Source organism: Myotis lucifugus, unplaced genomic scaffold (assembly GCF_000147115.1).
Source record: "Myotis lucifugus unplaced genomic scaffold, Myoluc2.0 scaffold_164, whole genome shotgun sequence".
NCBI classification, from domain to species: Eukaryota; Metazoa; Chordata; class Mammalia; order Chiroptera; family Vespertilionidae; genus Myotis; species Myotis lucifugus.
This window is the reverse complement of record NW_005871212.1, coordinates 2324865-2345825: the sequence shown is the minus strand read 5'-3', so window position 1 is coordinate 2345825 and position 20961 is coordinate 2324865. Positions and strand designations below refer to the sequence as shown.

At 44.6% G+C, this 20961-nt stretch overlaps 2 protein-coding genes and 1 pseudogene across 5 annotated transcripts in view; 1 reads left to right on the top strand and 2 right to left on the bottom strand.

The window, feature by feature from the left end:
• Positions 1 to 139: 139 nt before the first annotated feature.
• On the top strand, positions 140 to 10599 carry CEBPG (CCAAT/enhancer binding protein gamma). Of its 4 annotated transcripts, XM_023759864.1 has the most exons (3): positions 140 to 846; positions 2351 to 2487; positions 6925 to 10599. In XM_023759864.1, exon 3 carries the CDS (start codon positions 7021 to 7023, stop codon positions 7468 to 7470), a length of 450 nt encoding a protein of 149 aa, XP_023615632.1. In that variant the 5' UTR covers positions 140 to 846; positions 2351 to 2487; positions 6925 to 7020; the 3' UTR covers positions 7471 to 10599. The 4 variants fall into 4 exon arrangements, with proteins under 4 accessions (XP_023615632.1, XP_014317455.1, XP_014317457.1 ...); XM_014461969.2 differs by lacking the exon at positions 2351 to 2487; XM_014461971.2 differs by lacking the exons at positions 140 to 846; positions 2351 to 2487 and adding an exon at positions 5293 to 5412 and having other exon boundaries at positions 6925 to 10598.
• Positions 4860 to 5370, bottom strand: LOC106698342 (annotated as a pseudogene).
• A 6377-nt stretch (positions 10600 to 16976) lies between the features above and the next one.
• The window catches only part of PEPD (peptidase D), a 115975-nt gene continuing 111990 nt past the window's right edge, over positions 16977 to 20961 (bottom strand). Inside the window, 2 exon segments of the mRNA XM_006095976.3 lie at positions 16977 to 17479; positions 17961 to 18152. Of these exon segments, the coding sequence (XP_006096038.1) occupies positions 17342 to 17479; positions 17961 to 18152 (330 nt within the window). The 3' untranslated portion in view covers positions 16977 to 17341.

The following is a 20961-nucleotide window of genomic DNA, read 5'->3' as shown; positions in this document are numbered from 1 at the left end:
CCGGCCAGGGTCCGCGCAAACTGCCTTCGCGGCTGGCGGCCTCGCGCCGGCGTCTGATGCAATCTGCGGGCAACACCCAGCGGACCTGTGAGCTCATTCCTGGCTCCGCTCAGCGCTCCGGCGCCACCCGCGGACCCCCGCGCTCCCCCGGGCGCCCCTCGCCGCGGCCCGGGACGGGATGGAAGGCGAGATGCGCCCCCTCCAGAACCCAGCTCTGTGTGAACTGTGCGGTGTGACAAGTCCGGCTCGCATTGGCCCCTGCGGATAAAGGGTGTTCCCAGGGAGGCAGGCGGTGGACCGAATCCTATTTTAGTGCCACGGGATGGCTCCTGCTCCTCAGCACCGCTCCGTGTGGGGTCGTGCTGGATTCTGTTCAGTGATAAAGCGGCCAGGGCAAGCGGGTGATTTTTACGTAGTGACTTTACAGAAATACTGTGTGTCACTTAGGGACCTATAGCTTGAATACCCCGCTGTTTACGAATGAACGTAGGTAAGATGAATGTGCAGCAACCACGAGTTGAATAGAAAAGGGCAAGAAATGAAGCCCCTCCTTAGCGTGGTGGGGGGAGCTCAGCAGGAAGCAGCTACCGAGGTGTCCAAGGTGGAGAGGATGGAATCGCAGGTTTGAGGGGAAGGATCACCTGTTCTGAGTAAGCTTGTATGTTTTCCTTCAGAAGGTTTACGTGTTGGTTTTCCTCTTGTCTGAGGTTTATGCTTGCTCTGGCATCTTATCAGTGTCAGTTTCAGAAAGGTTTTAACAGTGAGGGGCTGCACAAAAATTGGTAGTTCTGTCTCTGAGCCTACACCCCGTTGAATCCTTATTGAAGAGCGTGTCCCTTAATTCAGGTAGGATATGCAACTCCCACAAAAGTGTTTGAAGTAAAATACTATAAGGGCTTGCTTTACCAAGAAATTCTGCATCCAAGTTTTTGATATTTAGAAGTTAAAATCTGGTCAGCTATTGCCACTTGAGTGGTATTTGGGATAAGCGATTCTTAAAGTTAATTCCTTGTTTCCGGAAGAACTTACTGCAAACAAGGTTAAATAATTACAGGATGTGGATGAGCTGAATAATTTTTCAATTTCTTGATGCCTGCTTCTGGTGGCACACTTGGTTGACTCAGTCACCTTGAATACCTGCCTAAAAAACATAGGAACAAAACTTCATTTTTTCAGAATATCCTTTAAATTCACAAAAACACATCAGCAAGGTTATCTGATCATGGGGAGGTGGTTTCCTCCCTAGGGATTTGAACAGCACTTGGTGAAGATACTAGTAAATAGGACCTCATGGGGACTGAATTTGGACTTATGGTCTAAGATTGCCTCATCTGATCATGCATGATAAATGATAAATGCAGGTAGCCACAATTCCAGGTTTATTGCATGTTCTACCTTTTAGGCTGTCCAGTCCTATCAGTAAAAAAAAAAAATTTTTTTTTTTTTTTTTTTTTGCCTGGTCTCCTAATAGATCTGTATTTATAAACAATGGGTGTGTACTGTTGCTTTGTGTATTTTAAAATGACATTTAAAAAAGACAAATGAATATACATTTCCTTTTCTTATTTATATACTCCCTGTACCCCCCATCATGGACCCCTGTTTTTTGTCATGAAGCAAGCAATACAACTAAATAGAAATAATTGCTCATTTGAGTGTCTGTTGACTTCACTCACCTTGACTTCACTTGTAGTAAAAGTTGTCAGACCTTGGCCAACATGCCTAAGAATTTTAGATTATTAATTGGAAAACAATGGGACTAAGTAGAAATTAATGAAGGTTCTTAACTGAAATGAAGCAAAGACCAGATAAGAATGATGTTCACTGTATATATTGGGACTTGAGGTAGCCAATGGAACTTTATTTTCCCACAAACAGGATCAAATCCAAGATATTAACCCTACACTTTAAGAAAGACTCTGAACTTTAGGTAGTAAGACCATGATATCTTATTCTTGATTTAATTGTGGTTATTTGAAGAGATTTTAATGCTAGAGTGTCCTTTTTTTATATAAGACATTTATTTAAAAAATGTTTTCTCTTGGCCTTTTGAGCCTGTATTCAACAAGTATTTCTTGAGCACCACCACTATATGCCTAGCCTTGCACTAGATGCTGGGCATGTGGAAATGAAGACAGAGTTCTGCCTCTGGGTCTCTAGGGAGACACACTGTAGAGTTGGTATTGACAAAGAAACCAGGAGACAAATTGGACAGAAGCACAAAGAAAAGAGAAAGCAAGGACCATTTAGAGGACAGATGGTGATTCAGTATTGTTGAGGTGTGAACTATAAGGGAGCAGGGGCTAGACTAGAGGGAGGGTTAATACCTTGGATTTGATTTTGTTTGTAGGAGCCACAGAAGAATTTTCAACAAGAGGGTGTGACGCCCTCAGAATTGAGTGTTAGATTGCTCTGGAGACAGTGGTTGGAGGGAACATTACTAAAGCAGAGGAGACTAGTGCCCCTGAGACATGATGTCAGCCTAAGGTAATTCTGTGGCATTGGGATGGAGGGGGATGGTGGGTGTAAATTTTTTTCCCCGGGATGGGGGTAGAATTGTCACATATCAATGATTGAACAGATTTGGAGCAAGGGTGAAACATCTGTAAATATTTTGGAGTGTAGACCTTCACTGAGGAAATGTGAGTGAATAGTTTAATTTGGGGGACCAGGGAGGGATATCTGGTTGTACATATGTGGTGGTAGTGGGGAGGAGGGATGACATGAGGGTTAGGAAAATTCTTGACATGTTTATTTTCCCAAATGAAAAAATTTGATTTTTGTTTTACTCATTCTAACATTATGAGTTTTCAGTGTGTTACTGATTTGAATGAACATTACTTGAATTTAAAAAATGTTACCACTTAGTGTTCGTTTTAAAAATATATTTTTTTATTGATTTTAGAGAGGAAGGGAGATGGAGAGAGACATAAAAATATCAATGATGAGAGAATCATTGATCGTCTGCCTCCTGCATGCCCGTTACTGGGGATTGAGCCTGCAACACAGGCTTGTGGCCTGACTTGGAATCAAACCATGACCTCCTGGTTCATAGGTTGACTCTCAATCACTGAGCCACACCAGGTGGGCTCAGTGTTTTTTTTTTTTTTTTTAAAGACCCATTCTCTGCAGTAGTGGCTTTCAAACTTCAGTGTCATCAGAATCACTTGGAGGTCCTATTAAAACAAGATTGCTCAGCCCTGTTCCTGGAGCTTCTGATTCCTAGATCTGGGACAGCCTGAGAATTTGTAATTCTAACAAGTTCCCAAATGATGTTGCTGGTCCAAGGACCACACTTTGAGTATTACTGCTCTTCACTTTTCCTGCTGCTTCCTGCTTGAATGATTCACATGCAAGGAAACAAGGCGCCACCCTCCTTCCTGTTGACTGAACTCTGGAATAGTATTTGTCCACATAGGAGCAGACTTTCATCTAGGGTTGAATATCCAGATTTGAAATAAATGTATTTTTTTGCCTATTGTAGGTGCTCAAATGTTTGTGGAAGGAACAAAAGCATAAATGACAGTGTAAACTGTAAAATGTGTAAATTTTAGAGGCAGTTACTTGCTCAGTATAAAATCAAAATTGATAATCTGTTAGGAGTTGTCTTTAAGACCATTTGGCTCCTTTCACTTGGTTCATTTTCCTTAATGGATATCTCTTCACTTTAAGAGCTACTTTCTTGGCTTGCTTTAGTTGAAGGACTTAAAAAAACAACAACACAGTTTTTTAGTTCTTTTTATTATCTCCAAATTTCCTCTTCTCACAGTTTTAACAGTTTGATGATTTACTCTTTGTTTTTCAAGCTAAAGGGCTCATTTTTCAAAACCTCGCCTACTATGTTCAGCCTAGTACTTTGCTTGGCAAGATGAGTCAGACTAAGGTAAAAGAGCCCTTTCCTATCTTTGGGTACAAAAATGGGCCCAGCCCTTGCCGGTTTGGCTCAGTGGATAGAGTGTCTGTCTGCAGACTGAAGGGTCCCGGGTTTGATCCCGGCCAAGGGCACATGACCAGGTTGTGGGCTCAGTTCCCAGTGGGAGGCGTGCAGGAAGCAACCAATCAGTGATTCTCTCTCATTGATGTTTCTATCTCTCTCCCTTCCCTTTCCTCTCTGAAATCAATAAAAATATGTAAAGAAAATGGGCACGAACATCACTGAGGTTGGAGCCTTTAATAAGAGTTTTTAGTGACTGCAGTTGGTGGTGTATTGTCAGTCAGAAGGCATTTTACCATTCTACATATCCCATTGTTATTGCTGAGTTGACTGTAGAGATTAGCTTTAAAGAGTCATAAAAATATAAGTGGTATATGCAAAATAAAAAGATAAGATGAACATGATTATGATTGTTGAGATGATCCCAGGAGGTGTTAAATTAGTTCTTAAAAATTGAGTGAAACACTTATGTTCACTTTCTACCAAATAGATAATTATCTGGGGAAGTTGTGAAGTGTCCATTATTAAAGATATGCTTGGAGTAGATATCCATTATGGGTTGGAAGGAAGCTTTCTTCTTGCTGTAGTACTGGAGTGAAACAGATGACCCACTAGCTCAAGGCTGCCTGCGTGGCTTTAAAAACAGTTGAAAGTAATGATATATGGACTTAAAATTTTTTTTTGGTTATCAAATGATCTTTAACTGAAATATTTTCCTTTGTGGTTCTTTATTTTATTGATTTTGGAGAGAGAGGGGGAGGGAAGAGAGAAATAAATATCGATTTATTGTTCCAGTTACTTATGCATTCATCGGTTGATTCTTGTATGTGCCCAGAATGGTTTGTACCCAAACCTCCAACCTTGCCATATTGGGATGACACTCTAACCAACTGAGCTACCCGACCAGGGCCTTCCTTTGTAGTTCTTAACTAGCTGGGCATTCCATTGCACCACTGTTGATGTCATCTATGATGTTGTGAGGGTGGTGGCCATCAACATTTCAGTCCACAGATTGGGCAGTCCCCAGGATCTCTTTAAGATTCCAGAGCGTTCTCTAGCTAAAGATTGGGCAATGTTGACAATCTCATCAAAAGTGGTATTTTCACTGTGCTTAATGTTTAAGTGCTTCTTTCTGCCTCTTGCTTTGATGATCAGGGCAGAGGCAGAAGGTACTACTCAATCTGGGCCTCTCTGTTCTGAATGGTCAGTTTCATTGTAGTCCTCAGACCCTTCCAATCACTAGTTGCTTTGGTGATGCCATCACCAACCTTTTTTGAAGTCAGACCCAGGGAGTCTATCTTGGGGACCAGGACAGACATGGCACCGACTTCCTCACTGGTGTAATTCAAGTATATGATTGTGATCTTGTTGGGGTTGATCTTTGGCAGCATGGGGCAGATGGCTGGTGTTGGATGAACCTGGATTCTGGATGACTGAAGAAAGGCTTATAGGCTTCCTCCGAGTCAAAAACCGAAAGGGTATATGGACTTTTTAAAAGTAAAGATTTAAAAAAACAAACATATAGACAGCGTGTACACAGAAGTGCCTGGCTAACGGTTTGGGTGAACCTTTACTGATATTACTGAGTTTTTCTGAGGAACTGTGAGGTGGTCTCATTTCAGGCATTTCCTAATTCTGGCTCCAGGTTTCTCCATGATACAGTTTTAGCAGTTTTGTGAAAAGAGAACAAGATCGTTTTATGGTTCATAATACTATGTTCTAAATTTTTAAGCATGTTATGACTTCTTAGTGGACACGATTCATTCAGCTTAGCCAGTTTGTCTTGAAGTGGCTTTGTGATGATAGGATAGGTATGCTTTTTGACACATCTTGAGGCAATTGTAGTGACCTAGTTGAATTTATAGTAGTCCAAATATGACTAGTTTTTGAAACTGGCTTCATTTCTGCAGGCAGCACTACAGTTATTTCCAGAACTGGCATGTCCTCTGGTTCCTCCGGCAGTGTGAAGTGGGTGCAGGCACTGCAGTTGCTCGGTCTCTGTCTAGCCTGAGCCCCCGTACTTGCACTTTAGGGCTTTTTTTTTTCCTGGTGGTTTTAGTTTGACTATGTTTAGATGTATTTCTTAACACTTGGAGTGCGGGAAACGTGTAAACTCGGGCCGATTGTAACTGCGTATTACCAAATATTTGTTTGTAATCCACCCTTTTGGTGGATGGAACAAAACCAAAAGACAGAGCCATCTTATATTTTGGCGGGAAATTCACCCGCACTCCAAGTGTTAATTATGTCAAGAAGAAAAAAACCACTATTAGAAGCATGGTGGAATGGGGAAGAATATTGGGTGTCTCAAAGCTTCTTAATTTATGATTCAAGAAACTAACTTAGGAAATCTCTGTAAACTACTAATATTTGAAATCATTAAAAAAAACACACCAAACACCCCACCTTTTCAGAATATCCCATAAAACATCCTCTGGGAGAAAAGTCAAGTCCTTGATGACTCACTCTCTGCATACTGGAATAAGGAACGTGCATCGATCCTAGGACAGTATTCCTGATGAATACTGGAGTGGGGGCATTCTGCTGCAGCATTCTATTTTGACTTCAACCAACAATTGAAATGTTCCCCCCCTTTCATTGCAGGTGTCTCTTCTATTATAATTGAACTCAGCTATTCCCTGTTCAAATCAAAATCTCAAATTTCTCTCTGGCAGATTGCCGAGTACTATTAGTTCATATGTGCTGCCTAATTAGTGGTGTTCTTGTGTTTTTCCTCCCATTTTTGAAAATAGTCACAGATGGGCAATGCCCTCAGGGATTCAGGTGGGCTGCATTTGGCCTTATGGTGTTTCTGTAGTAACTTACCTTTCTTAATATATGGTTTAGACTTTTGAACATTGGAACAGTTGGCAGTCGCTGTAGACTTTTCCCAGCATAATTAATGTTGGCCTGCTGTTAGGTACATGCAAGTTTATTCTCATTTGATCTTGTCATTTCAAATATTTTAATGCAATTTATTCTTTAACTAGGTACATGTGAAGATTTCTTGGCTGTGCAGAGTGGAAACCATTGATTGTCGTGCCCTCATTTCTGCCTGTTCAGTGTTGGCAAGAGAGAGTGCCCAAATGAGCAAGATATCGCAGCAGAACAGTACTCCAGGAGTGAATGGAATAAGCGTTATTCATACTCCGGCTCATGCCAGCGGCTTACAGCAGGTTCCTCAACTGGTGCCTGCTGGCCCTGGGGGAGGAGGTAAGGCTGTGCCTCCAAGCAAGCAAAGTAAAAAGAGTTCACCCATGGATCGAAACAGTGATGAGTATCGTCAACGCAGAGAGAGGAACAACATGGCTGTGAAAAAGAGCAGGTTGAAAAGCAAGCAGAAAGCACAGGATACCCTGCAGAGAGTGAATCAGCTCAAAGAAGAGAATGAACGGTTGGAAGCAAAAATTAAATTGCTGACTAAGGAATTAAGTGTACTGAAAGATTTGTTTCTTGAGCATGCACACAACCTTGCAGACAACGTGCAACCTAGTAGCACTGAAAATATGACAAGTTCTGATAATGCAGGACAGTAGACCGCACCTCTTCCCAACTTCACAACTTGTGGCTTGAAAATGAAAGGTGTTGACAACCTACACCGCTCATATCAATGGCTGAACATTGTCTTGTTCCATTACCCAAAAGATCCATTGAAGGTTGTTTTCTAGGATCAGCACTGAAGAGTTAATTAGCTAAAATTGTTAGCCATGTAGTTAAAATTTCTGGTTTTAAATGATATTGGGATAAAGAAACAAATTTTTAAGGTATATGGTAAAAAAAAAAAAAAGTCCCAGACCTGGATGTTCTTAATAAATCCTGACTTCCCAAGAAATGCTTTTTTTTAAGGTTGACAAAAGGAATGAGGAATTGGCCGGTCATTCAGAAGGTTCTGGATTTTAATGGAAATGGTTAATTGGATTAAGAAAAGTTGAATGCTGTTTGTGATAATCTATTTGTGATTTCATTCTAAATTATGTATTAAAAATCCTTAGGGCTGTAGAAACCAACCACTTTGTAATTTGGAATGATGTTATGTATAGCATAAACCTTGGTTTAGCATAGGTAGTACTGTTTCCCCAACAAGTACAAGTTTTTGAGTAGCAGTGTCAGGTTAAGTAAAGAAACCCCATTGCATTTTAAAGGCAGTATGTAGCCATTTGGTTTAAAAATATAACACTTAGGGAGCAAATAGGTTTTTAAGAAATAAAAGTAAAGAATATTAGAATTATGCTTTTGGGATACCCTTTGGGTTATTGGATTGGCATTTTTTAGTATTTTTATAAACACCACCAAACAACTCAGTAGTTTAGAGAAACTTATGTGCTAAAATTTTAGTTTTTGCAGATGCTAGTAAAGGAAGCATTTTAAAAAAATACCATTTTGACAGCCAAATTAGTATAGATAAAGTCTTAGTAGTTTGATCACAGAAGCTACTGATTAGTATTTGGAAATAACAATTCAGCAGGTATTTTCACCTGTGTTGAAATATCTGCCATGTGGCCATGAGTTTTAAAGGCAAAAACTTCTTGGAAGGATTATTTGAACTTAACCAAGTGATTATTAGAAAAATGCTTAATCAACTCCCAAAACTATAGTCTAAGAAAACTTGAAAGTATAAGGTTTAACCTTTAATTTATTTCACTTAAATGCATCTTTTTATATTTTTGTGATATTTCTTTTTCTAGTTAGTGAACTGTTCTTCCACACTTTTTGTACCACTGCTTCTGTTTAGTTATTTGTATACTTTTATATCCCATAAATTATTTTAGAAAGAAAATACTGATAAAACTCAGGATATTGACATTTTTATTGAGACTAAAAAAATGGCAGTCACTCAAGTCGGGAATCTCTAGTCTGGTTTGTATTAATGTTGGTAGTTTTTTATTGTCCTTGTTGACTTTTTTTTTTTTTAATCAGCACAATTCTAGCTAAACTATTTTGGCTCTGTTGGGTTATTTTTTTCTCTCTTTTGTGTGTGTGTTTGTGTTTGAGTGTGTGTACATGTACCTGGGCTCGTGACAAGAGACTGAGTCCTGTCTGATTAAAAAGTTAGTGTTACCAGGTATCTCATTTGAACTTGGTTATTTTTGACCACATTGCTGTTTCATACTAGGACCTGGGACAATGTAACCAGCATGTAACTCAAGTTGTCCCCTTGGATTGATGAAAGAGTGCTGTCTGTGCTCTTCTGTGCAGAAGACATCACAGTGCTCTGAAACTCAGCAATTAATAAGGCCATGAGTCCTTTCGCAAATGACAGGAGCCTACTGTTGTTCCATGAGAGCCACTGTCCCAAGAGGGTTTACTCCCTATAGAGCCAGGAGACAGAATAGGGGCTTCCATTAGGGTCCAACACCAGTTTACTTTGGGTTGGAGTAGTGACCTACTGGTAATGGGTGTTTTGAATAACGAACTAGGACAGAGGTCACCAACCAGTGGTCTGTGGACCACTGGTGGTTCATGAGGTCGGAAAGGTTGGTGACTGCTGATCTAGGAGATACCCACAGATCCTACTGAATCTTTAATAGCTGATCAATGTTATATAATTAACCTAATTGGAGATGCAGTTAGGTCACTTGAATCCTTAAGCACCTATAGTAGGTGTTACAGACATTTTAATCTCTTATTTACTAAAAAATATCTTTCAGAAATTGATGTCACCATGGAATTAATGGTTACCAGTTATATGAATTGACTTAACTCTCTTAGAAAAGAAGCTTTAGGAAAATCATTAGGAGTGTGTACTCAATATTTCAAATCAGAACCAAAAATTGGAAATTTGGAAGAATGGGTTCAAGCTTTCTTGTTACCTATGCAAAATTAAAACTTGAGCACAAGCAGTCCTTTGTGCATAGGACAAAAATGTTAACCATTGTCAACTATATTACTGAAGTGTTTGGGAATGAAAGTTTTTAGTTTGATAGGTTTATCAGTATAAAACTGAGGTTAACCAAGTATAGGGAATGGTAAGTTTAGAGCTTTGGGAACTATAAAGTGACTTTTGTAATGTTTGTTTGTAGGTTACTTGTGAACCATTAGGATTTGATCTGCCTTTGCTGGCAGGTCCAGTCATTTAGGAATTAGGCTTCAGTATATAAATTTCTAGCTGTACCCCGAGTCTCCCAGGATGGGTGCTTTCTGATTGGTCTTGGCTGCAGGTGGTGAGATCAAGAGCAGCTCTTTCTGGTGTCTGGCCCCTTTCAGTTTTTTGGGGTGTGAGCTAAGATACTTGGGACATTCTTACTAAGAAGTGGTAAGATTTTAATAAAATATGACCGGAAAATGGTCACATGACCAGTCATGAATGTGAAAGTCTCATATTTACATTAAAAAGTAGAAGTATGTACAATATAATATTTGATGATAAAGGAAATCATAGTTTTTGATATTTCTTAATCCCCATTAGAGGGCTTGAAGCTATGAACCTGAACAACCCAATTACCACTCAAGTGCTTTTTGATGCCTTAGAAATAGGGGGAAAAAATTCTTGTTTGACAAAAGCTAGAAAGGAGAAAGTCCATTCTACAGCTGTTAGACCTGCCTCTCAGGAAAAAGTACTTGTTCTTTTTGTTCCTGGCTTTCCTCAGTTTGTGAGAATACTCTATTTTTTTAAATATAATTTTATTTCTTTCAATGAATTTGAAATAAAAAAACTTTGGAATAATGACTATTTCATTGTGGGTTTCTTTATACCAAGAAAATGTCCAAATGTTAAACAGCTCTGAAGAGCAGGCAGGTACCCTGCTGTCTACTGTTCCCAGCCTAGGGCAGGGCTGAGGTGGGGGTGGGAGGGACAAGCAGGGGTGTTTGGCCCAAGATTAGATTTCGCTTAATGGATAGGAATATAGTTTCCTGTGAATGCCTCTTTAGTTATATTCTTTATCACCTAGTCTAATCTAAAAATGTATATTAGACTAGAGAGAGCAATAACGGGTGTTCCCGCTGAGACACAGGTATTTTGGTTGTAGGTCCTTACTATTCATCACTGAATATTTCTTGCCACTCCCTTCTGGTTCCCATTTCCAGAGTGGTAGGAAATTTGTTCATAACATAGGAATGTCAAAGTGAGGCTTTTTCTTTAATGATACAATTTATGGTATGTATATACAGTCTTCATTAACATGATGCCATGGAGTGTCAATAGAAATGAATTCATAAATATTGCGTCCAATAAGCTGGCTTGAATGTTTCAAGAGAAGATTCATTTAGATACATTTCTTCTATGATCCTTCAATTATTTGTGTCTTGGGAAATATCTACTTATTGCATCTTAATGAAAATTATAGTACAGTAATTATTTCTATGGGTAATATGTCCCATCTCATTTTAATGAATTAGTTGTAATTTAGAATCCAGTATCTTGTCTTAGGGAATTTCATAGACATAATTTGTGAAGGTGCCAGCTCTTTTTTATTTTATTTTTTAAATCTTTATTGTTGAGAGTAATATAGAAGTGTCCCCCCCACCTGCCCCCATCAGGTTTCCGTCCCACCCCAGGCCTTCACCCCCCTACTGTCTGTGTCCATAGGTAAGATCTTTGGTTAATCTCTTCCCACCCCACCCCCTTCCCTCTGAGATTTGTCAATCTGTTCCATGCTTCCATACCTCTGATTTTATTTTTTTCACGTTTATTTTGTTCATTAGATTTCATGTTCATTTATATTGATTTTTAGATTCAATTGTTGATATGTATTTGTTGCTATTGTTCATCTTTTTAATCCCTTCCTTTTCCTTTTCCTCTTCCTCTTAAAGAATACCCTTCAACATGGTTTGGTGGTGATGGACTCCTTTAGCTTTTTCTTGTTTGTGAAGCTCTTTATCTGACCCTCAATTCTAAATGAGAGCTTTGCTGGGAAATCTTGGTTGTAGGTCCTTACTGTTAATCACTTTGAATATTTCTTGCTATTTTCTTCTGGCCTGCAAAGTTTTGTTGAGAAGTCAGCTCACAGTCGTATGGGTGCTACCTTGTTGGTAACTAACTGCTTTTCTCTTGCAGCTTATAAGATTCTCTCTTTGTTTTTAACCCTTGGCATTTTAATTATGACGTGTCTTGGTGTAGGCTCCTCTTGTTTGGAACTCTGCATTTACTGGACTTATAAGTCTATTTCACCAGGTAGGGGAAGTTTTCTGTCATTATTTCTTTAAATAGGTTTTCAATATCTTTCTCACTCTCTTCTCCTTCTGGCACCCCCATAATGTGAATGTTGGTACATTTGAGGTTGTCCCAGAGGCTCCTTACATTATCTTCATATTTTTGGATCTTTTTCTTTTTGCTCTTCTGATTGGGTGTTTTTTTCTTCTTCATATTCCAAATCATTGATTTGATTCTTGGAATCTTCTACTCTACTGTTGATTCCCTGTAAATTATTCTTTATTTCAGTAGTGTGTGCTTAACACGTTAAGCACCCAGCCTGTTTTGTCTTCTGGATGGAAAGTATAGTGCTTAACGTGTTAATTTCTGACTGGTCCCTTTTCATGTCTTTGATCATCACTAAGATCCTTGAAAGTCTCATGAAGATCCTTGAGTAACCTTATAACCATGATTTTGAACTCCATACCTAGTCGTTTGCTTGCTTCCATTTGTGACATTTCTTTGTCTTTGCATTTTGGCTGCTTCCCTGTGTTTATTTCTGTATTAGGTAGAGCTGCTGTCTCCTGGAATTGGTAGAGTGTCCTTGTGTAGTAGGTGTCCTGTAGGGCTCAGTGGCTCAGCCTCCCCAGTCACCTGAGCTGGGCACTCTATGTGTGTCCCTGTGTAGGCTGTGTGCACAGTCTTGTATTTGAGCCTTGATTGCTACTGGTATCACTGGGAGGAGCTGACCTCCAGGCTAATTGGCTGTGAGGACCAGTTGTGACTGCAGTGGGAGAGCTGCTGTATAGGAGATATCCCTATGGAGCAGGACTTGCTTCAGTGGGGCTTTGGTGCTCACTGAATCTGCCTCTTGAGTGTGTTGTTTGTGGATGTGTAGAATTGTAATCTGCTATGGTCTGAAGTTGTCCACCAGATGCACTGGCTCTAAGGCAGTGGTTCTCAACCTTGGCTGCACATTAGAATCACCTAGGAATCTTTTTAAAATCCTGATTTCTGGGCCTCATCATCCGAAAATTCTGTTTCTTTGCTACTACTGGATGTCACCCTTCATAGCAAAGAAACAGAATTTCTGGAGGATGAGGCCCAGAAATCAGGATTTTAAAAAGATTCCTAGGTGATTCTAATGTGCAGCCAAGGTTGAGAACCACTGCTCTAAGGCCTCCAAGGAGGTGCAAAGTCAGCCACTGCCTGGGGTCACCTGGCAGGAGCTACAGAGGCATCAGCTGACAGCTGCTATTTGTATTTGTATTGAGCTTGGAGGTGCCCAGGTGAGGCCCAGCTGTGAAGTAAGGCAGGCTGGTGCTAATGCTGGGTCTTGGGCCTTTTATTGATAGGTTTGGGGCATACTGTCATCAGCTGCAGCTTGTTTGAGAGATTTTAGCAAAGTCTGAAGCCTGAGTCAGGACAGGTCATTCTTATGGAAATGCTGCTGCAGACAGCGTGGGTGGGGCTGCAAATTGGATGGGGTGGGGGGTCTCAGGGAATCACCAGGGTGGAGCAAACAGTGTGCTCCAGGCTGATGGAGACTCAGATATGGCTGCTAGTCAGGTCTGGGACAGGGGAGGTCCCAGCACAGGAATAATGATCCCTGTGAGCACCCCCATCTGGAAGAAAGCCACCTTTAAGTTCCTGCCCTGATGTCAGACAATCCAGTTCCTCCTTGTATGTGTCTGGGTCCTCCAAAGCTGCCAGGTGCTGAGAATCTAAGAGTGTGTGCCAGCTCTTTAACCCTTTGCGGTCCAATTTTATTTTTGGAATTCAAACAGTCTGGTCCAAATTAATTGACGGGATTGAATGTTGAACCGGTTTGCGGTGTCGACCTCAGCCTTGACGTTGGACCTGCTCCTAGCGCCTGGTCTGTTGAGTCAGCCTCCACGTTGGACCGAAAAGGGTTAAATGGAACACCTTGGTGGACTCTAGCAGCCTCTGTGTTCCTCAGCCACAATCACCACTGGTTTTTATAGCCCATGGTTGCGGGGACTTCTCAGCTCTGGAATCCTGGGCTTGGGGGCTGGTGTGGGGCTGGGACCCCTTGCTCCTCACGGGTGGCCTCCGCAGAGACGATCTCCCTCCTGATTAAAAAATGGCATACGTGAGTGTCAGACAAGCCTGGTCTGAGTCTCCCCCCCTCAGTGTGCTTTCTTCTTTAGTTCTCTAGTTGTAGGACTTCCATTCAGCCAGCTTTCAGGCGGTTCTGAATGATGGTACTGTATTTTAGTTGTAATTTTGATGTGGTTGTGGGAGGCATTGAATACAGGCGCTTTTGCATGCTGCTATCTTGACCTCTTTTTAAGAGGAAACTGCCAACTCTTTTTTAATAAAAGCACTTTTAGACCTACTGTTCTTTTACTGCTTCTGAGTATCTGAAGTTCATATGTACTTTACATATACTCAAAGGGGAACACCATCCTGAATATCCTTTTACGGCAACATGCCCATTCCTCGCAGAGTTCTAGGCCTGAAAGTCACGCAGAACTATCTAGAGCAGCGGTTCTCAACCTGTGGGTCACGACCCCTTTGGGGGTCGAACGACCCTTTCACGGGTCGCCTAAGACCATTGGAAAACACATATAATTACATATTGTTTTTGTGATTAATCACTATGCTTTAATTATGTTCAATTTGTAACAATGAAATTGGGGGTCACCACAACATGAGGAACTACTAAAGGGTCGCGGCATTAGGAAGATTGAGAACCACTGATCTAGAGAATTTGGAGTTGTTAGTGAGACAGTCACATGTTAAGACTTTTTTGTGCTGAAATATCCAAGTCTTGCCACTCCCTTTGAAGTAGCGTAAGAGTCTGATGCCCTTCGATATCACCACCAGTCAGTTCTCTCTCCTAAATGTCTCTCTTGCACCTGTCTGTTCTCCCCTCCCCTCCCAACCTTCTGCAGAGCCATCCTCTTCTCTGCTTGGACTTGGTCTCCCTGGACCATTGGATGCTCTCCATACTTTTGGTTCCTCATGCACACAGGGTGAGGTAGGTCCAGCCTTCTGGTTGTGTGGCTCTACTTGTTCTTGCTGACTTCATTTCTTCCCATTCTCTGTCTCACATCACTTTGCTCTGGCTACTGGGTTTTCCCAAGCTCATTATCCTGAGCCACCTTAGGACAGTTTTCCTTAGACTTGGATAGCCTCTTCTCTTGCTTTTCACTTCCAGCCCTTCCTGTCTCAGCCCCCTGGCTTTCTAGACAAGGTGAGTCCTGTTACCTGCATGGCCCTTGTCAATGTTTCAGACGATAAGTTTGTTCATGGTTGTTTAAGATGCAATCTCTGGAGACCAGTGGTTCTGAGAGTAGGACGCATGTTTTGTTGTTAATTTATTGATGTTAGAGAAACAACGGCTTGTTGTTCCACTCATTTATGCATTCATTCATTGCTTCTTGTATGTGCCAGACCAGATATTTGAACATACAACCTTGGTGTCTCAGGATGTGCTCTAACCAACTGAGTTACCCAGCCTCGGCCAGAAAGCATGTTTTTTATCACATACTGGTACACTGAAGATGCTCAATTATTTATTGAATGGATATGTAGTCCCTTCCAGGGTTTTAGAAAGGCACTTAGTGCTACGTAGCTTTCTGGAAGGGTCTCTAATGTATTAAGTTGTACAAGTTTCTGCAGTGGTTAGAGGAGACATAGGGATTGGCTACCTCCGTTGGAATGTGGGGTAGAGCAGGTGGCTACCACTGGCCATCTGAGAACAGCACCTTCACGGAATGCCCTTTGACTTTCCAGCCTGGGCTGAACCAGAGTCACAGCTATATTCCCAGTGGCCCTCCTGGACAAGCATGGAGTTACTGAGATTTCTCCTTGTTCTTTTTTGTCTACTTGCTTGATAATCAGAGAAAACATTTATATGAAATGAGCAGTTTGGTTATAAAATGTCTAAAGGAGAAAGATATATGAACTCAGCTAAGTTTTCTAATTAAGTGGTTCAGTTAGACTTTTAACCTAACTTCAACTGGTTTTATCCTGGGGGTGGGGAAAATGGAAACCTTAGACACCAGAATGTGTTTATCACAGGCACAGCTAGGGTAGGGAGATACAGGGCAAACTCAAAACTCCGGACATTCAGAAAGGCAATCATTGGTTATCCTGCTCAATCTCACGAATAACTTAGGGAATGTAATCTGTGAACTAGCAGAAAACTTTAAGAATGGATGTTATAAATCTAAGAAACAAGATAAGTGGTTTCTTGGAACTGAGATTGGCCACATCACACTTTTGTGTCACTGCCATTGGAAAAGTCAATCTGTATTAAACCCTTCAGTGACTTCTCTAAACGTCCCCAGCTTGGGCAACAGTTTCCCACTGCATCATGGTTTCATCTCTGATGTCTTTTCTCACTTGCCCTTCACTGGGCTTGGGAACTCCTGGGCGACAGCTCTCAGGAGATAAACCTGGAATGGTGCACAGAATTCTAGAAGCCAGCTCCAGGGGCTGGGGTAGCTCAGTGGGACCATGGGAGAACTGGGCAAGCGGAGGCAAGGACAGGGACTCTGCTGCTGGCGGGGACCAGGCCCAGCTGGCCCTGGACGGCTCAGCCTCAGAGTAGCATTTGGTCAGTGGGCTTACATTTATGGAAGACAGATGGTTTCAGCAAAGATGGAAGGAATGAGAAAGCTCACCTTTGCACGGTGCTGCCTCTGTCTTAAATGCTGTCACCTTTCAGATGCTGGCTTTGCTAGCATGTCCCGCATGAAAAGGAAATCAAGGACAAGGGGTCTCTGCAAGTCTTAAATAACTGTTTTAAGTGCTCCATAATTCTCCCCACTTCAGAAATCTAGCCGTGAGGCAGTAACCACATCAAAAAGGCCACCGATTCACCAATGGCGTGGTGTGGGACAGCCCCGTGTGTGCCTGAGCCTGGGGTCTCTGTGACCAGGTCTCAGTGAACAGGCTCATCTGCAAAGGGTTAAAGGACAGAGGACACATGCACAAGAGGCCATTCTTAGGAAACCTTTAATTGCAAATTCCATTCTGTGCATTGATTTTTGAGAAAAACAAAACAAAACATTGGAAATCTGTCTTTCCTGAGCATAAGAATACAAATGACAATAAGACACAATTTAGTGGCTAGTAAAGAACAGGATTTTTTTGTAATTAGCATTTTAAAAGCCACTGTCATTTAAACAAAGTATTAACAGATTAGGGTGTAATCTTGTAGAAAGTTAATGAAAGTGTTCCTCCTGGGACACAGCACTATTTGGTGTGATCAGACTTCGGTGTTGGCATGTGATTTCTCAGCTCCATCTCTCGCTGCTGGCCGGCCAGTCAGCAGGCTGCCCCCTGGGCACTCCCAGCTGGCTCTACTTTGGGCCCGAGAAGGAAGTAAAGGCCTTGTCACAGCCTGCCATGCATGCTTCGATTTCCTCCACCGTGCGGGGCACACAGGTCAGCAGCTCTGTGCCACTGTCAGTCACCGCGACGTCCTCCTCGATGCGGACCTGGGTCAGACCGATGGACTCAGTGTTTCTCAGCTGGCCTCACTCTCAACATTAGAGGGCCAGACCTGCCAGCTCAGGCTGACCGTCACTGAGTGGGAGAAGCCCTTTCAGGGGAGTGGTCAATACTGCCTTGACCAAAGGGGCCGGCCTCAAAGGCCTTTGGGTGACAGCTGAGAGGAAGGCTCATCCCCTGGGGCATGTGCTCATGTCTCCTGCCCACCCTGTCCTTGCCCTTGCACCCTGCCAGGTGGATAGGAACCCCTGGAGTGGGCAGGGGTTTGCAGAATTTGTCTCTTCTGCTGAGGGCTGAGGCACCTGTCCCATGACAGACCACAGGAAAGGGCAAGCCAGGCCCTTCTCAAGTGGGGAAGTCAAGACTGTCCCTCCTCTCACTAGGGCTCCTGTCCTGGGACAAAGATGGCAGGCAGCAGCAGGGGGTATTCTGGGAGCAAGGACACGGGGCCCATTGATTGGTACTCACCCCACCAAACCCGCGGAAGCGCTGCAGGACCTCGCGGTTAAAGAAGCAGGCGCGGGCTGGGTCAGCCAGGGCCTCATCCAGGAGGTGGTCGATGAAGTAAATGCCCGGCTCCACAGTGAGCACCATGCCTGGCTCCAGGTGCCTTGCAGTGCGCAGGCTCCGCAGGCCGGGCTCATCAATGCGCTCCACGCCCTGCGGTGAGAGGGCAGGTGAGGGACACCCTAACGAAGCTCCCCTCTGCCCATGCAGGCGTCCTATGTGAGGGCTGGCTCCAGCCTGTGGTCTGGCTGCAGCGGCAGGGGAGGCTTTGGGACTGGGGTCTGCAGCTCAGCCCCCCAGGCTGGGCACAGGCACTTCAGAGGAGACCCTGTTCTCTGCACACACCCCAGATCTTAGTGGCCCTGCCCGTTACCCGAAGAACTGCCTGCGGGAGCCCTGTGGACACCACATGCGCACACACAGGGCAAGCGGCCCAGAGGGCTGGCTGTCCGGCGGCCCTCACCTGGGCCTTCTCCGCACCAGGAGAGCAGAAGCCAAAGCTGTGAAGCCAAAAAAGCTCTTAAGGAGGCTGTGAGGCAGCCTGGGCTGCATCCCTTCTTTCAGGCAGCTCAGTGGAAACCAGCCCCAGAAGTGCTGGGCCTGGCCCCCCAGGCCAAGTGGGTTTTCCTTGTGGTCTTCCAGGGGGAGGGGCAGGTGCTGCCATCAGGACGGGCCTGCCAGCCCCAGCTCTGGCGTGTATTTGCACAAATGCACGCGTACTCCATGTACTTGGCTCTTGCCTAGACTTGGGGCTACCCAGCTCAGCCCTGGGCAATGGCTCCCAGCCCTTTAGGAGGAGTGAGCAGCAGCGGCAGCTGCTCCCTGCAGAGGCATCCCCTCCCTGACATGACCCAGCCTGGGCCCGTCTTCTCACACGGGTGTAGCTGACAGGGCTGCCTGGCAGCGAGGGCAGGTGGTGCCTAGGACACTTGCAGAATTCCCCCATCTTCCCCAGGTCCCTGAGGCAAGGCCTGGGAGTGAGTGGGCAGCAAGCAAGCTTTCTGGTCAGCCGTGAACGTGCCCAGCCCCGCTCGCAGCAATCCCCTGCAGCCCAGCTGCTGGAGACGGAGCTGTCACTTCTGACTGTTTGGGGGCCAAGAACATCAGACTTCAATTAGTGGTTCATGTAAGGTAACCAGAAACAGGCTGGCTCAGCCTCCATGGCTGGGCACAGCGGGGAAGGCTGTGACCATGATTCCATGAGGGTGGGGACAGAGGGGCACACAGAGAAACTGGCGTGCACAGCCACTCTGACCTGGCGTGAGCCATGCTGGGATGGAGGTGTGGAAGGGACACAAGGCACCGTGACCCCCGTGGGTCATGCTCTGGGCACAGAAGCCTGTCTGGTGGGGTACCCAGCCCCACAACACTGTTTGCGTTGAGGGGGTAAGGCAGGAGGGTGGGGGACCTAGAAGGGTCCAGTCTGGAATGGCAATCCCGGTGCCAAGTGACTGGGGGGTATCTCCTGCCCAGAAACTGCTTGTCAGAGCTAGGAGTCGGGGTCCCTGCTCCTTCCATCTGAAGTCTGTGCCTGCCCTGGGCTCCCCAACTCCTGTCCCTTAACTTCATGCTACCCCCAAGTGTCTGTCCTCTTTTTCACTCCAAGGTTGCCAAAGCCAGGGGCCTGGCAGAGGCAGAGACCCGACAACGTCATGTCCCAGCTCCCCTCAGTCGCTCCCGAGCTTGTACTCAGGCAGGCTTCCTTCCCCAAATGTCAGGTGAGGAGAGGGAAGAATGGCAGGAATCCCTGGGGGGCACAGGCCACCAACTGCTGCCTTCAGAGCATTCCTGCTCAGGAGTCTGCCCCGGGGCCAACAGGACCGGCCAGAGCAGGGCTGGGAGGACAAGGCTGGGCCGAGTGTAGAGCAGATCCCGCTAGGGAGAGGCCGAGCCTCCAGGCCCTCTGGCCCAGGGGCTCCAGCCTTGTTGGGGGTGGGGGGCGCTGGCCTTTGCCTGGCCCACACGGGGTTACACCCAGACAGAGGGCTTGACAGGGCCTCAACTTTTACTGGGCTCCGAGCAGAGGAGACCCAGATGTGTCTGTAGGCCTGAAGTAAAACAAATGACTTTTATAGGAAAAGCCATATTTTTTCCACAATGTTTATCTGTCAGAAGAATAGGCTGAGCACAAAGGGCTGCTTACTGGAAAAGATGAAAACAGTTTGCTGCCAATTTTCTCTGGTGGAAAAAAAGTGCTTTGGCGACTAATGAATAACGAACCTCAGTTAACAATGTCTGGAAGGCCCTGCTCTTGGCTCCCTGTACACAATGTGATGGATAGAAATTAGGAAATTAAAACTGATTTTGTTTCTCCAAATTTAACTGTTTACACTTGAGGAAAAAATAATTGAATAATAATGCTTCTCTTGAGCAATCCCCCCTAACCCCCCACCCCCCCAAAGTCGTTCTTAGTGCTTTCAAAATACCCTGCAGCCAGCAGGCCAAGCCTAGTCTTGGCTAACTGGCTGGTGGGCCCCAGGGCGTGCACTGGTTGCACAATCAGCCCCTGCGCCCTGGGCACCCGGCCAGGCGGCAGGGCCGGGTCCGCCCCCACCCACTGGGGCCCGAGAGGCTGCAGCCACCTGCCGGGGAGGGCCTCCTGAGGGCCCTCTGGGTGGTCCTTTCGAGGATCAGTCGGTAGGAGGTGGATGGGAAAGCCTAGCTGGGGACGCCCGCACAAGCCTCCCCGCTGGCCAAGGAGAGGAGGAGGCCACAGGGACATGCTCGCCCAGGGGCCTGATTGGTCAGAGGGTGCTCCAGGGAGGGTCAGGGGTCTGCTGCTGGCTTGTGAAGCACTGGGCTCAGCTGGGCTCAGGAGGAACCAGGGCCAGCCACCAGCTGGGGGAGCCCTATCACCCCAGTCTGAATGAAGCCAGAGGCAGGAGAACATGACGAGTACAGTGCCAGTCCCATCATTAAGACACAGCTTCGGGGCTCCCACTGCCCTGTGGGGACCCCATGC

Coding starts and splice junctions, on each gene's coding strand:
- CEBPG (XM_014461969.2), top strand. CDS start 7,021: ATGAGCAAGATATCGCAGCAGAACAGTACTCCAGGAGTGAATGGAATA.